The following is a 17,209-nucleotide window of genomic DNA, read 5'->3' as shown; positions in this document are numbered from 1 at the left end:
CTAAAGTTTGAAAACCATTGCCATAGTAAGTAGGAGTCATTGAAGTATTTTAAGTGACAGAATGAATTGGTAAGTTGCTTTGGTGGCAGGAAATAGCAAGGTCTCAGTGTGGAGGGTAGGAAGATGAGAGGCCAGTTAAAAAGCTGTTGGAGCCAGTTTAGAAAACAGTTTGGCAGTTCTAAAAAGTTAAACATAACATTTACCATATGATCCAGTGATTCTACTCCTAGGAATCCACTTGAGCAGTGAAAACATATGCCATGTAAAGACTTGTACATGAATGTTCATAGCATTATTCACAACAGCTGAAATCTGGAAACAGCCCAGATGTCTGTCAGCTGGTGAGTGGGTTAACAGGGTAGGGTATGTCACACAGTGGCATACTGCTCGGCCATGTAAAGGAGCAGAGTACTGGTACCTGCTACAATATAGGTGAACTTCAGAAACGTTCATTAAGTGAAAGAATCCAGTCAGAAAAGACCACATATTGTATGATTCCATTTATATGAAATGCTCACAAAAAGGCAAGCCTGTAGAGACAAAAAGTGGGTTAGTGGTGCCTGGGATACTTAGCTAAAATTGGGTTGCTGTGGTAATTGCACAGTGCTGTAAATTTACTACAGATCATTTACATGTGCGCTTGAAATGAGTGATTTTTATGTTATTTAGGTTGTACCTTAATAAAACTGTTGGGGGGAAAAGCTGTTGGAGTAGTTCAGAGTTTTAATTAGTGAAATGGGGATGAAGCTACTTAAGAGATGTGGCTGCAGGGGCGAAGGGCAGGAAGAGTCCAACTTGGCCGTGCTACTGGTTTAATGACTTAGTAGATGCTGATACTACCAGTAGAGACGGGGGATATACAAGGAGGAACAGGTTTCTTGTGGGGAAAGATTATTTGACTTATCTTTAGGAGATATCAAATAGACAGTTGGCTATATGGATTAGAAAAGCTCAGGAGATGTTTGGGCTAAAGATCTGGGAGTAATTATATAATGGAAGTAGAAGCTGAAAACATGAATGATTCTTTGTGGTGGGAGGTGTCGATTACAGTGAGACAAAAAGGAATTCCAGAGACAACCCTGGGAAACATCAACATTTAAAGATCAAATAGAACAAAGAAATCTGGTGAAAATTGAGGTGGAATGGTTACTCTTACGAAGATCAATGCAGTGCGATGTGACAGGCAGCTAATGTCAGATGGCAACAGTTCATGTGAATGGGGTTTACTGGCCCAGTAAACACACATTCTAAGATGGCAGAAATCGTAACTTTTAAACAATATATAGTCTTACTGCCCCATAGTCATAAAAATGTAAAATGTGTCCCTTTTTAAGTCTTAAGAAGCACCTGCCAGGTTATTTTATTTTTATGATTTTATATCTGGTTTCCTCCCCATCTTAAAACAAAAGATACTATTTTCATTCAAATTACAAACTGTCCAAGTATAATTAATGACTTTAAAACCCAGTTCTGTATTTCACACTTTGTTTTTTAAACCTTGTTGGTTTCTGTAGCTCGGAATATTTAAATAGGTGTTGCTTATCTTCTGCTTGCAGGCTTATCAGTAACAGCAGAACAAATAAACCCTCATGGTACTGGAGCTCGGAAGACAGAAACTAGAGTTGAAGAGGCATTTCGGCACAAACAAAGAAATCCAATGGATGCCTGGCACAACTCTGCAAATAAATGTGCGTGTGAGTATTCGAGATCATGTTATCCAGTAGTGGGAACAACTGAGAATGATGCAGATTGCTTAGGCACTGGGTGCACAAAGCAAAGTGCTGCTGTTTTCCCACAGCTCTTTTAATCTTCTCTCTCTTCAGAGGTGAAGAGCTTGTGGGGTAAGAGGCTGAATCAGAAGTGTATTTCTTTAACCTTATTTGCTTTTTTCTGTCCCCATTCAGTACTTGCTGTTGTAATTGAGCTAGGTTTGAGTATTTTTAGTTTTAAACTTTGGTATTTGGATAGAGATGTGGAGCCAGTAGATGTTTTATCCCCCCATCTCCAGCACCAACCTCTTGCTGGATGCTGTGCAGGATGTTGTCTTTATGGTGGGAAATGAAAACTCTGGCTGAAGGGAGTGACTGAGTTCACAGCAGGACGTTGATTTTTCTGAGAGACTATTTTGTGCTCATTTCAAAAAATCTGTACAGCCTTTTTCTAGTTTTGTTTAAGAGATATATTTAGAGGGGAATATTCAGTGTTTAGGTTTTCTTCATTTTTTCTTATTCATGGTGATCTATAAAATTTCTAAAAGACAAATGTTAATAAACATAGCATCATTCTAATACAGTACTTATGTTTCACTGAAGATAGCCATCCTTGGAAGGTACATGTTGTTCTTCTGTTGTAAAGTGGTAATACTGCTCCAATTGTCAGTGAAGCTGGCTGTGATATGTTCTTTCCCCAGTGGTACTGAACTTGAATGAATGGACACATCAGTTTTTTAGCTTGTCCTCTTTGTGATAAGGCATTCATATATAGAGCATTCAGTTCCATGAAACTGATTGAAGTTATTTGGCCTAGCTGTGCCTTGGATCATGACCTGGATTATGTAACACAACACTCTAATTTAAAACTTAAAATTCTTTACATTCTCTGCACCTGATACAAATATTTACTAACTAAAACAAATTGAATATTGACTTTAAGCAGTTGAGGTTCCTTTGAATATTAAAATGTTGCTTTAATCTACAAATGAGTTTTGTTTTCTCCTACCAGTAGATGGCATATGTGATTCACCATGTGTCTGTTTTATATTAACTTAGATCATAAATCTAAAGGTCCTGAAGGCAGAGTTGCTTTCCTAAGGTCTTAGTTTTGGAAACAAGTTCAGAGATGCTATAAAATTGACTCTAAAAATTGTGCCTCTAAATGGGCTTTTTACACAAAGCATCCCTGAAAAAGGAAGTAGTATAAATATATACTCCTACCACATACCATGGGCTATGGAGATTCAGCAGTGACTAAAACAAAAATCCCTGTGTTTGTAGAGCTTATATTGCTCTTATTTTACTAAAATCATACTTACTGTTAGAAATAGTTATATAAGGAAGGGGAAATTTTCTCTAGTTTGACCCTCCCCCCCCTTGCCAAATGAGAACATGTCCTATGTTCTTAGCTGGGGTGAAAGCATTAGCAGTAAACTTGCTTCAGTGGGGCTTCTGGCCTTTGCTTAGTGTATTTCATACATATCAAGTAATTGGGCTGGCTCTTGACTGAGCAGAGCTCTGCCTCTGTCTCTGGAGTTCCAGGGCTTAATGAGGAAAGGAAAGGGGAACCATTAGTACTTTTGGTTACATGGTCGGAGAGTAAGTGAGGCCACAGTGTCAGGAGTGACTTGTTAGGTAGTAAAGACCTAACAGCTCCACCTTTTAGAGAAAGAGCAGGCTAAATATTTTTCTTTCATTTGTAATGTGGACTGGATTCGTTTTTCTTATAGTTAATGGAACGCTTATGAATATCCATCACTCTTAGCCTGTCTCCAGCTTTTAACAGTAGACAATACAGAACTTTCTTCTCCAGTTACCTTGCAGTTGTAAATTGTAAACAGAAATTAACAGGGGTAAAGGAATGGAGAGAGGATTCTAATGATGTTACAGTTTTGAAGGTACAATATATTTTGAGCCAAGTGACTAACTTGAATTTTGGAAATGATTTCAGAAACCTTTAGTAAATTTATTCTTAGATAAGAAAGAAGACTAATATATATGTCAAAATTTGTCCATTTCTTGTGAATACCTTGGTGTCTTTACAGAGACTCAGTACAGATTAAAGATGAAAGGATGAAACGAAGTATGTAAACACACTACACACTGTTGACAGATCATAAGGTCACATTACTTAGTAGAATATAAGAAATGGGTTATCAGAAGATCATATTCTCTTCTGTTTCTCTTTCAAAAGCGACTTTTAATCTGTGGATTAAACAGTCTACACTAAGTGATCTCCTATTTGTATTTTCTTTTCAAAATGCCTTTGCCAAGGAAACTTTTCAACTTTTATATATTAAAAAAATATATTATCTTTTAAAAAATTAAGCCAGACTTGACATTACTTTTATAGCCTTGGGGAAAAAATGAATTATTTTTACCCTGATGGCTTTCAGCAAACTCATATTTAGAACTTGGTGTTAGACACCAGAAGTGATACATGTCTAGTTTAACTAGTTTGCTTTAATAATGTTTATATTTAAATTTCTTTATGCATCTGTCCCAAATTGCAAAATAAGAGTTAACGTTTTGCTTATTTAAGGGACAGTGAGATAGACTTGCATATATGAGAAATTAAAGATTTCTGGGTCCACCATTAACTGAAAGTACCAGCTGTCTGCTCATAAAGTTCATGATAGTGTCTAGCATCTAAGAGTATAGTCCCTACAACTTTGGTAGGTCTTTCTTTTCACATAACTGACCAAACATTTATCTTCAATGTTTTGTTAGTGTTGTTGTTGCCACCTTGATAGCAGAGGGTATAATAGTTCTGCATATTTTCAGATGACTTTGCAAGAAATTGATGCTGCTAGGTAAACCATTTGCAGTAGAGGAGGCTAACAGTTGGCTAAACAGACTGTCCATATAGCCTTCACGGGGCTTCTATCCATGACCATATTAACTGGGTTGATCTGTCTTCTGAAGGAGACGCAGTGGAGAGTTCTTTGTGGGAATACCTGTAACTATTCTGTCTTGATATACTGGATCATGCTTTATTTCTTTTCATGGTTTAGGTGCTTTGGGGTTATCTTGGTGGCAAAGCGCACACCTCCCTGGTGGAAATCCAGGGCTGTCACCCTAAACCTTCCAGGCATCCTGGGAATGTGGTCAGTTCCTAAGTGTGTATATTATGTGCTAGGCCCCTGGATGTTAGGAATTAGGAACAGCTATTAAGTAGAACCTAGGGTAGCAGGGAAAAAATTAATGCTGGGTAATAAGTAGGAAATAAATTTAACAGATTTTCATTCCTGACTCCATATCCATTCCATTTGTAGTTGTGAGGATTAATCAGCATGGGTGTCAAGAGCTAAGTAGTTTTTGCTTGTGAGTCACACTGGTATGGGTTTACTTTCTTTTGGGTTTTAGTTAATGTACATTTGTAAAACAAGTATTACACTCCAAGTTCTATGTATCTTTTTTCCTTCCTTGTAAAATAGTTCGAGTTCGGAGAAAATCGAGGCGGCGATCACAGTGGGGTAAAGGAATTATTAAGAAAAGGAAAGTGAATAATTTAAAAAAAGATGAAGAGGACACCAAATTTGCAGACTATGAGAATCATACAGAGGGCAGGAAATTGCTAGAGAATGGAGAATTTGAGGTAAGCACTGACTGCCATGAAGAAAATGGAGAGGAGACTGGAGACTTGTCTATGACTAATGACGAATCGTCATGTGACATCATGGACATGGACCAGGGGCAAAGGCTTAACAGTGGAGCGGGCACAAAAGAGAACTTTGCTTCTACTGAAGAGGAGAGTTCGAATGAGTCTCTACTTGTCCACAGCAGCGGTTCTCTAAATCCAGAACAGACTTCTAGGAAAGAGCCTTTCCTTAAAGGAAGCTGTCTCAATGGTGAGGCCTCCACTGACAGTTTTGAAGGACTACCAGCTCTGGAGTGTCAGAATGGCAAAGCTGAAGTAGCTCCTTTCTGTAGTCATGGGGATAAATTCAGCTCTGAACAAAAGGTTCTTCTGGAGGACCAGTCAAAAGAAAAACTAGAAACTTCAGATGAAAATCACGGAGATGATCCTGAGAAACTAGAAGCACTGGAATGCAGCAATAATGAGAAGGTAGAACCTGGCCCTGACGCGGAGGTTAAAGATGCAGAACTGGATAAAGAAGGTAGAGATACTGTTTTAATAAATCTTCTGAAGGTTTAAACTCCAAAGTTAATTAATTGCATATTGTGTCCAGTCCTCAGAAACAACAGTTGCCAAATAACTATACCCCTTTGAGAATCTGTTAGTTTTCATCTCTTTTCCCTAGAAAAGCATACACATACATACTAAATTTTCGTGAACATTTCAGAGAGCTTATGGTCCAGAATGCTTTTTTTTCTTGGCTGCTTACACTTCTGGTTCCCACCTGATTATCTCCCCTATCCTATTGGATTTATGACTAAAAGTCGAGTACATCCACAGATGTTAAGAAGATGGAGTTCTAACATCATTGGGATGGGCTGGGTGTGGGTGTGGTCTGAGAAGACTTGGATACTACAGCAGTGTGGTATATTCACTTCCTATAGACCGCATTAAATCACTGCTCCTGTTCAGTATAAGCATGTGACTTGGAGCTAGTTACTTACACTCTTCAACCCTGTTTTTTAATCTTTTAAATTAAACTTGAGAATGGTGTCACTGCAGGGATTACATATGTCATGTATATTAATTGCCTCTCCTGGTACCTGGCATATTCGGAGATGTATTCCTTCCAGGCAGTCACTGGTAGTTGAATCTGAGGGATGTTTAGCCTAAGAGGCTCCATTGCTTTGTAGGGCCAGTGGTAGGGGAAAGTAGCAGAACCCTCGCTGTCAGATTACCGTGTTCTCCCAGTGAGAGCGCTCTGCCAGCTCCTGGCTTCCTGTGGCTGTGTGACTCTTAAGAAGCAGCAGGAAGGGGAGCTGAGGATCTCTAGCCCCACTTTGGGCATCATTCTTTAGCTCACAGTGGGTTGGGGGAGTTAGAGATTGACCCTGTTCCGTATACATTTTCTTTCTTGTACTAGGCTATCTTGAAATTGTGCCTATAAATTGTGCTCTCTAAGTTGTGTGGAGTATGTTTTAGGCTGGGGTTTGGGTTGGTTGGGAAAAGGTTTTCGATGCCAGCGTTTTGAGCCCTCTGGCAGAATTAGGAAGTAGGAAGATATCATTCAAAGTATTAGAATTCTTTTAATGGATAAAGAGAAATGTACTGTTCTTAAATACTATTAAATATATTTTTTTCTATACGTAATAATAGAAAGTAGTTTTAAGAGCTGTATTTATTCTGGGCTATCATATAGACAGAACTTTAAAAGTGTGTTAAGCTAAGGGTAAGTGACAAATGGGACAGTGGGGAAAGGGAGAAATCCATGTGGTGTGTGCAAAACGGGTGTTGGGGGGAGTCCTTTTTAATGCTACTTCGCTATGAGATTTTAATAAGTTTGCAGAAAAGGTTTAAATTAATATTATGTTCAGTTGGTGATCTAAAAGCGTTAAAAAATATTCATTGTGTACAAGCTTTACCTGAAGTTCTCATTTGAAACTCTCAGGGCAGGGTTACCTAACACAGTGGCTCCTCATCGAAGTTCTCAGGCCTCTGGAAGTCAGTGGGGACAGTGATGAGGGTCAGTAGGGTCTTAACAAAACTCCTAGCATATGTTAACTGAACTGTAAATCCAGGCTTTCATTCTAAAGGCTGTCTGAAATATAGAATTTCTCTGATGTATTGTGGAATATGTTTTTGAAGGCAGCATTTTGGTTCTTTACTTACCTGTATAGCAGGCATTGATGAGAAGGAATTGTTTAAAGACTTGGAATTAAGGACTAAAGCAGGGAGGGAGGAGAAAAGCTCTCCTTAGTGTCACTGACATGGACCAGTCCTGGACAAAGTTCTGAAATTGTCTAAGTTTGTCTTTGTGTTCCTTCCCCTTGGCCTCCCCTTAGAGTGCTCCTACTTAGGGGAGCATAGGGCTCAATGGTCTGCCTACCCTCTCTGCCTGGTGCTGTCAGATTATGCTCAGCCACCTCAATTTTTGTTTTTCCTCCAGCACATTTTATCTCAGCAAGATGTTGGGAGGAAAGTAATTAGATTGTACTAATTCACTTGAAGCTAGGAAAGATCACTAGCCCTATTACACTTTCAGTGGGTCTAGATTTTTAAGAAAAAAATGTTATAACCCAGATCAACTTATAATAGAATTCTAGGCAATGTTAGTAATAGAGAAAAATAAGATATTTCAGGCAATGTTGAGGAAACTGTTTTACATTAGGAGGCAGATATGTAGACAGGTTGGCCTCACTTTGGGTTAGTGTCTGCTTTTGTAGGTTGCTTCCCTTCTTCCAATTCTGAAAGCTCTGTATTTTAAAATGATGGCTGTCACAGAGTGAAGGCTGTTTATTAGTTAGTGCTCAGAGGTAAAGATTGCTTTTTTCTTCCTTAGATGATATTCTAGTATGACTTGGCTTTCATAGTTGAGGTTTACTTCTCTTTAATTTGTGTTACATGTTGTTACCAGAAGAATCATTTATACAATACACTTTTATTCCAAAAAGGATTTATGGTGGATAAATGGACTTATAGTTGTTTAAGTCTGATTTTTCTTAACTTTTACTTGCTGCAGTGCATTCTTTTTTTCTCAATTGTAGGTGCTTCTAAAGTAAAGAAATACCGTAAGTTAATTTTAGAGCAGGCAAAAACAACAACCCTGGAACTGGTTCCAGAAGAGCCGTCTGAGCCTGTGCCACCTCTTATAGTTGATCATGAGAGATTGAAGGTAAGCTGAGCTATTCCTAGTCAGTTTTAAATGAATGGAAAGAGATTTGAATATGTTTTGTAGGCAACTGAATAAAACTAGTTTTAATAATATTTTGCCTTAACTATGAATATATGTGCTTTAGGGCTTCTAGTAAAAAAGAGTTAGGGCCCTGGCTGGGTGGCTCAGTTGGTTGGAGCATCATTCCATACACCAAGAGGTTGCAGCTTCAATTCCTGGCCAGGGCGTATACCCAGGTTTTGGGTTCGATCTCTGGTCAGGGAGCATATCCCCCCTCCTCCCCCCCTTCCCCCCTTTCTCCTCCCCTCCCTTCCTCCTTCTCTCTCTCTAAGAGTTGATAAAAGCAAACATATCCTCGGGTGAGGATTTAAAAAAAAGAGTTATGTGTGCTTTGTGGGGTTTAGATATATGAGCATTGTCTTGGTAATAAACTAAGCCCTAGAATCTGCTACACTCAGTGTCACTGTTACACCATAGCCTGTAGTGTCTATTGTCTTGCATTGAATATAACTTTCAGTTTGAATAGTGAAATCAAACTTTATTTTATTTTTTTTCTAATTTTTCTTAGAAATTGCTTGATTTGTTGGTAGATAAAAGCAACAATCTGGCAGTTGATCAACTTGAGAGATTATATTCTCTTCTTAGTCAGTGCATCTATCGTCATCGCAAAGATTATGACAAATCACAACTTGTCGAGGTAAGTGCCTGGTTCATCCATAGAACAAATAGATAAGTGCTTTTCTTGTCCCAAGGGAATGTTGTTTTAGTCTAGATCTTTTACCAAGTAACTGAATGTTTTGAAGAGTTAAGACTAGAAGAATCATTAAGAGTTATAATTTGAAGAACAAAGTCTTTTTGTACTATTTTGTCTCAGGACAGGAACCTGGGACTTTTTGTTTATCAAGACACAGAAATTCATGGTTCTGGGTTGACAAATACACAAAATAGCATGGGATAGTTCTCCCCTCCTTGCTTATCACTGAGGAGGTATATCATGTAGGCCTCTTGAGTGTAGGCGTGGCCTCCCCGTGTTTACCACTGCTCCCCTAGGCAGCTGATTGAAAGGACTTGGCATGGGCAGTGAGACCTGTTGGCCACCCAGTTAATAGCTGGAAGAAAACTTAAAAGTCATCTCGTTTAATCAGATTTAGTTCTGTGAAATAGCCATGTGAAGGAGTGGTTGTCCTTTGTTTAGACACTTTAGAGGTTAACGATTCTATTTCTAAACAACTTTGGGCCATAAGAAAATGCTTCCTTATAAATATGAGCTTATATCTCTGTTTATATAATGTACATCATGAAGCCACACTTCAGCTCTTTGAGGTCATTTGAGCAAACGTAACCCCTCATCTACTCACTAAATGGCTAAATGACTTAGACTGTCTTTGTTCATTTGCCTGTTAGTTTGTTTATCTGGTGGGCTAGTTATTAAACATTTATTAAGGACCCACAGTTCCAGAGACTGTGCTTGGTGTTTGGGATGCAAAAAATGACTAAGAGAAAGCCCCTGCTCTCAAGGAGCACTTCTAATATATTAAGGATTTATATGTAAAGGACGTGATCATTTTCCATATGTAATAAGGAATATTGGTTGGACTTGAAGTGAGAGCCCATTTAAAAATTGTAACCACATTTTTATGAGTCACATTTTTACAGTCTATACTGTCACTATACAGTATATAGAAATAATAGGAAAGCAAAAATGAGAAAATAAACATATCACCCATATTCTCCTGCCTAGAGGCAGCATAGTCAGTGTGAATCCTTTGTAATAGTCTCTGTCCTAATCTCATGTCTAGATGTACATGACGTGTGTATGTGAATATAGATTTTTAAATTGGGATCATATTGTGTGTTCTGTTTTATAACCTGTTTTTTTCCCTACCCCGCAATATATGATGAAACATTTAGTAGGAGTGATTTTAATTGTTCATATAGAAGAATTTTTTTTATCAGATGATAATTTGTTAGTATAGCCTATTAGATCTACAGATGTAGATTATAATTTCTTTGGAGGTGGAAAACCAAATGTCTTAGATATATTTGATAATTGCCCATCAGAATGAAATGTGTGGGGTAGAGTTCTTCACCTTTTTCCTCATTCTAGAACTTCTTTGTTCACATTGACATTTGATTAGCTTGAAAGGGCTGGATACTCTTCTGCAGTGACACATCTTTCAGTGTGGCACTTGGAGCCCTGTTACCTAGGGGCCTTCTTTAGAGAGGGGAGGGCTCTATAGCGCAGTCACCAGCAAGTGGCATTCCTGGTGGTGGTGATGGCAGTGACTCCTGCCCCCCCCCCCCCCAGCTCTGTTTGGAGTGAATAGCAGGGAGATCAGGGTGCATCCTACTTCTGGTACAAGCTTTACTGTACTTCACACATTCATTTTGCTTTGGGAGTTAGTCGAATGTAGTGAGTAAGGAAGGGCTCAGGCTCTGGAGTGAGGCTACCTGCATTCATATCCTGACTCTGCTGTTTATTAGCTGACAAGTTATCTGTACATATAAATTTCTAAGTACTATACCTGATGTGATAAGTATTACTAGCATAATCCTCATAAACCTAAATATAAAATGGGAGGCATTTGGAAGTGTCTAGGGCAGATAGTCTTACAGAGTAGCCATGGTGTTGTAATCAGAAAAACACTTAAAGCTTAACTTGTATCTAAAATTATCTTTCTAAAAAGTTAATTGAAAGTGAATTTTCCCATAATACCTCGTCTCTTCTTTAATAGATGACACGTACTTTTTCCCTACAGGAGATGGAAAGGACAGTTCATGCGTTTGAGACATTCCTATGAACTTTGCAAGATGAGCGGTTTTCCTCTCCAATCTGCTCCTGACCGAGCAGTCTTCTGAGCCATTCAATTCAAATCGCACCAATTACGCACAGAGCCTTGGTGTACAGTGCTCTCTCCCTCACTCTTTCTCTCTGTTGAATTTGGTGCTATTGTCTCAGGTACCTGAAACCAACCAGCCTACAAGAACCAAACAGAACTTCAGAAACATGTTGTATTTTCCACAAGTAAAAAGTACAACCCCATAGATTGGAGATTTTGGTGCTACAGAAACTGCTCTCTCTTCTGCTCCTCCTCTCGTGCACTCTGTTTCCGAGACTCCTCTCTTAGGGAGCGGACCAGCAAACGCAGGAACCGAATGGGCAGTTCTAACTGTTGAATTGTTTAAACAGTGGGCAACCTGTTCTATTTTTTCTCTTTTCTATCCCTTTTACCATATTTGTTTCTATTTTTCCCTCTGGGTAATGGACTGAAACCTGGTTAAGAGTTGGCGATGGTATATTCTGATGGGAAACTGAAGAAACTCGAAATTAGATTCGGCTCTTTAGAACCGCCTGTAATGTGCCTTTATTCATTTGAGAAAGATGAGGCTAAACAAGAGGATGGGCTTGTTTGTAGCAAATGAATTAGAATGTTTTCTTTGGTCACAACCTTAAAAGGAAGCTTGATACTCTGTGTCAGTAAGAGGCAACCAGTGTTTTGGTATAAAATGCCTATCTTGTTTTCAAAACTCAATCAAGAAACTCAGTATGCCACATACTATATTAAAAAGGTAAGTTTTCCTGAGCGGTCTGTTTCTGTTTTAAAAACACGAAATAAAACAACAGCAAAATAATCCACAGTCCACCAAAAAACCCACACACTTTTCGGTATTGCTGACAGTGATGACCAGAAAATAAACAGATAGTGCACATTCTTGCCTCTGTCAGTGACAATTTACTAGTTATTCATGTTTGAGTTCCCAGAGAAGAATGATTTTCATGTATAGTAAATTGTTACTGTTTTATTTTAAAGCCAGGCCTTGCCAAATGGACAGAAAAGAGGGGAATTTGTCAGAAGCTCCATAAAATTAATTTTCTATACGCATAGTTGGCAAGTGAGCTCTGGTGTGGTCCTTGGAACAACAGTATTAAATGTTTAAATCCCTTACCGTAAGCTTAACCTTCTCACAACTATTCGTTGTGATTGGAACCCATTTTGGATCTTGTTGAGCGATTTCTGTGAGGTGTACTTACCTAAATTAATTATGGGTTACTAGTTTTACAAAACTTTCTACAAATTTGGAGACACAGTCTAGGCAGTTGCAAAGAGGCAAAGGGAGTGCAGTGACATTTTTTTATCAGATGATTTTTAAACAAAAAAGGAAATTTTGACAAGTTGGCTTGATATCTTCATTCATTATAGCTGTTAGCTGCAGGTGTGTCTTTCCAATATATGCAACACAGGTAGTTTGGGTTTTAATTAGAGCAAATGGCCTTGGACTACTGCAGAGATACTGAGCTACCTCAGCTTTTTGTATTTTAGTTACCAACAGTGTTTACAGAGTCCTGTAATCACTTTGCCACCGTTTACATGCTGAAGCTAAGGTACTTGTCTCCGGCCTCTGGCTGAGTGCAGTGTGCTGGATGCCAGTGCAGAAAGCACGCCTCGGCCATAGGCTACTGCAGTAATCCTCAGTGCTTCTTTGCATTTGCATTAACATTAAGCCTTCTAATGCTTGCTTAATTTCTGAAAAATGCCACTTGTTTTCTATATACCTAGTCTAAAATTTTCATAATATTCAGTTAGTCATGTAGCTCAAGATGCTTCCCGTGTAGACACACTGTATTTTTAAGGTGGGCAAGTGCGATTAACGATGAACCATTTTAAAGGGGAGGTTATTTGAAACCTCTAATTTGATTATTGGGAGGATTAACATGCTTTCTTTAGTATTTATTACCATCATACCAGTTCAGACTATTTTGCTGTCTAATACATTAGCATTTTGTATTTTGATGGAAATTGTTACAGAATTTAAAGATTTGATGAAGAAATAAGATGTAGCAGATTTTTTGTAGCAAGTTTCTGGTAAAAGGGTTTTTTGCAAGTCTCAGGTTCTTGCTGCACTATTTTTTTTTAAATATTTATTCCAGTTACTCTAATTCAGAAGCATTCTGTTCAAGTAACAGCAGCACTTGTGAAAGAAAAAGTAAAAACGCACATGTTATTAAGTAGGTTACTAAATTTGTACAAGTTTATTAAGATTTTAGCCATCAGTGAGTTTGACAAGGGTAATTTATTTATGTTCAGCATTAAAATGCTTCCAAAAGATCAAATTTTTTAAAACTTTAACCTTAATATAGATGGAGAAATAGGAGGCAACCTCAGTATGATAGGAACTGCCACTTTGAACAGTTTAGGTCTTAAAGAGAAAGCCAATCAAATGCCAAGGGGGAGAAAAATGAGCTGAAATTGTACCAACTCCTCCAGCCCCCCTTTTACCCAAAAGAAACAAACTATAGCAGTTTCATTTATTTTACAGATACCTGGTGGTTCTATAGTTTAAAGCAGCTTGTGAAATTATCCAAATAGACTCGACTTTGTTTACCTTTCTGTAAATTCTTAATTTTTGCTGTATAGCATTGGCAAATATATGTACAAATTGACCTCTGTTCTTATTTCCTATTGTGAGCATTATACATGAAGAGAGCCTGTGTAAAACCTCGCTCTCATCAGTAAGCGCGCATCACAGCACAGCCCAACACTAGCTCACGCTCAGCTGTGGGGACCGTGGAGCTGTTTGAAGAGATGGAACCGCACTGGGATCGAAACTGATGGCTGTGGAATTAATTGTGTTTTTGAGCTTGAATCTCACCTGTGATTAATTTTTTTGTTTTGTTTTGCGTCCTTTCATGACTTGATTTTTCTCATATGCCAATGTATTTGTAGGTTTACTGGATTTTATTTTTAGGGAGTGGGATGGTAATACCTTCCCACTTTTTGATTAAGTTGTTCAGCTATGGTGCTATTCAGTATCGTCAGTGTCAGGTCCCGTAGCTGAATGCCATTATTGTTATAATTATTATTTGTAATCGCATTGTAAGCTTGAATTTGGGCTTGTACCTGCATCTTTTGTATTTTGTACACCTGGTTATTTAGACTTTGGGAGTCTTTTGGTTTCCGTCTTGTGTCTACTTTGTAGGTTTAAGTAGACTTCATCACTATGGCCTGTTTTGGGTTTGTGGTTTAATTTAGAGTTGTGTCAAATGGATGTTTTGCATTTGACTTCATTTTACATTAGTTTGAAGTAAATTATTTAATTTTTGAATTCTGGAATTTTGAACATTTACTGAAATTTGTAATATAACTGCTGTGAAATACTTGAATAAAGATGACAAGGAAAACCTGTCTTTCTGGAGCTTAATTATGAATCCTGCTGGCTGCAAGTGCAGTGCTCCTTTTCTAGCCGAATTTGTGTATTTTGCAGCTGGGGCATATTGATGTTTATTAAGCATCCAAAATGTTTTGTTATGTTTCTTTTAGGTTTTAGTAGCCCCTCAGTATATTTTACCTAAAAGATTTTTAAAAAAATTTATCTTTATTGTCCCATTTTTCCCCCCAATTGACCCCCTCCACTTCGCTCCCACCCCCTCCCCAGGCCTTCACCCCATTATTGACTGTGTCCATGGATTATGCATATATGCATATAACTTCTTTGGTTAATCTCTTCTTACCCTCCACCCCCCTTCCCTCTTTCCTCTGAAATATGATTGTCTGGTGCATGCATCAGTGTCTCTGGATCTATTTAGTTCGTCAGATTCTTCTGTTCATTAGCCTCTTCTTAAAGAAGACCCTTCAACATTTCCTGTGGTGCTGGTTTGGTGGTGATGAACTCCTTTAGCTTTTCCTTGTCTGAGAAGCTCTTTATCTGACCTTCAATTCTAAATGATAGCTTTGCTGGGTAGAGCAATCTTGGTTGTAGTTCCATGTTTTTCATCACTTTGAATATTTCTTGCCACTCCCTTCTGGCCTGTAAGGTTTCTGTTGAGAAATCAGCTGACAGTCGTATGGGTGCTCCCTTGTAGGTAACTAACTTCTTTTCTGTTGCTGCTTTTAAGATTCTCTCTTTGTCTTTAACCTTTGGCATTTTAATTATGATGTGTCTTGCTGTGGGCCTCTTTGGTTTCCTCTTGTTTGGGACTCTCTATGCTTCCTGGACTTGTAAGTCTGTTTCTTTCCCCAGGTAGGGGAAGTTTTCTGTAATTATTTTTTCAAATAGGTTTTCAATTTCTTACTCTCTTTCTTCCCCTTCTGGCAGCCCAATAATGTGAATGTTGGGCCTTTTGAAGTTATCCCAGAGACTCCTTGGCCTTTTGAAGTTATCCCAGAGACTCCTTACACTATCTTCATATTTCTGCATTCTTTTTTCTTTTTGGTCTTATGCTTGGGTGTTTTTTGTCTCCTCATGTTGCAAATTGCTGATTTGATTCTCAGCATCCTCTACTCTACTGTTGATTCCCTGTAAATTCTTCATTTCAGTTTGTGTAGCCTTCATTTCAAATTGTACTTTATTATGTCATTTATTTTCTCAGTTATTTTTGTAATAGTCTTACTAATATGGTTGAGCATCCTTATAAACAAAATTCTGAACTCTGTATCTGTTAGCTTGTTTGGATCTCTTTCATTTAGTTCCTCTTCTAGAGATTTCTTCTGTTCTTTCCTTTGTGACATGTTTCTTTGCCTCCGCATTTTGGCTGCTTCCAGGGTGTTTGTTTTTCTATGTATTAGGTAGAGCTGCTGTGTTTCCTAGAATTTGTTGAGTGGCTTTGTGTAGTGGGTGTCCTGGAGGGTCCAGTGGCTCAGCCTCCCCACTCACCTGAGCTGGGTCTTCTAGGAGCTCCCTTGTGTGGGCTGTGTGCACTGTCCTGTTGTAGTTGAGCCTTGGTTGCTGTTGGCATCACTGGGAGGAATTGACCCCCAGGCCAATCAGCTGTGAGGACCAGCTGCAGCTACAGCCAAAGAGCTGCTGTGCTGGAGACACCCCTATGGAGCAGGATTTGCTTCAGTGGGGCTTTGGTGTTCACCAAGTGCGCCCCTTGACTGTGTCACTTGTGGATGTGGTAGGGTTGTAATCCAGCGTGGTCGAGTCTGACCACCAGGTGCACTGTCTCTGGGGCCTCCCAGGAGGTGCAAAGTCAGCCTCTGCCAGTGCCTTGCCCAGGGCCCCCCAGCATGAGCTACACAGCAAACCGTAGTTGGCTGCTACTTGTGCTGGGCTTGGAGGTGCCCAGGAGAGGCCAAGCTATGGACCAGTGCAGGCTGGCGCTAGTGCCAGGCCTGGAGCCACTTATCAAGCCATATGGGGCCCGCTGCTGCTTGTTTGAGAGATTTTAGGACAGTCCTAAGCATGAGGCTTGAGAGGCCACTTGCACAGAAAAGCCCCTGGAAATGGCCTGGATGAGCCTGCAGGTGGGGAGGGGCGGGGCCTCTGGGAATCAGGGGGCGGGGCCAACGGTGTGAGTCAGGTGCTGGCGACTCAAACATGGCGCCTGTCTGCCGGCTGTGCGGGGAGGACTCGCCGAAGGAGCAATGGCCTCCGCCAGCTCTTCTGCCTGGGAGGAAGCCGCCCCTCCAGCTCTCGCCGGATTCAGGCAGGTTAGTTCCTCCCTGAGTGTCCCAGGTCCTTTCAAGTTGCCACCTGGCACTGGGCTCAGAGGGAGTGTCCGAGTGAGTCGTGTGCGGGCCCATTAGGAGAAGCTGCTGGGGCTCCCGCAGCCTCCGCGACCCTCAGAGACAGTCCCCGCTGGTTTCACAGCCCGGAGTTGTGGGGACGTCTCTTCCCGACCCTGGAGCCCTGGGCTGGGGGCCTGCTGTGGGGCTGGGACCCCTCGCTCCTCCGGGAAACCCTCGCTGCCGAGATTCCCTCCCGGGTTTAACCCGTGACACTGGGTGTGGGCCTGAGGGCGCG

The 17,209-nt window shown here is 39.8% G+C and overlaps 1 protein-coding gene across 7 annotated transcripts in view; it reads left to right on the top strand.

Annotated features, from left to right (window-relative positions):
* The window catches only part of ATAD2B (ATPase family AAA domain containing 2B), a 101,235-nt gene extending 86,586 nt beyond the window's left edge, over positions 1–14,649 (top strand). For 5 of the 7 annotated variants that reach the window (XM_081156795.1, XM_081156797.1, XM_081156794.1 and 2 more), the window contains 5 exons: positions 1,557–1,694; positions 5,150–5,833; positions 8,337–8,464; positions 9,033–9,161; positions 11,224–14,649. In XM_081156795.1, coding sequence (XP_081012921.1) covers positions 1,557–1,694; positions 5,150–5,833; positions 8,337–8,464; positions 9,033–9,161; positions 11,224–11,265 — 1,121 coding nt within the window. In that variant the 3' untranslated portion in view covers positions 11,266–14,649. The remainder of the gene's footprint in view (positions 1–1,556; positions 1,695–5,149; positions 5,834–8,336; positions 8,465–9,032; positions 9,162–11,223) is intronic. The other 2 variants (XM_081156798.1, XM_081156796.1) reach the window with 1 other exon arrangement.
* Positions 14,650–17,209: the final 2,560 nt, after the last annotated feature.

Source organism: Miniopterus schreibersii (genome assembly GCF_964146895.1).
Source record: "Miniopterus schreibersii genome assembly, chromosome: 13".
In the NCBI taxonomy this organism is placed as follows: Eukaryota; Metazoa; Chordata; class Mammalia; order Chiroptera; family Miniopteridae; genus Miniopterus; species Miniopterus schreibersii.
Note: the sequence above shows the minus strand (reverse complement) of the source record. Positions and strands in the feature narration are given on the sequence as shown.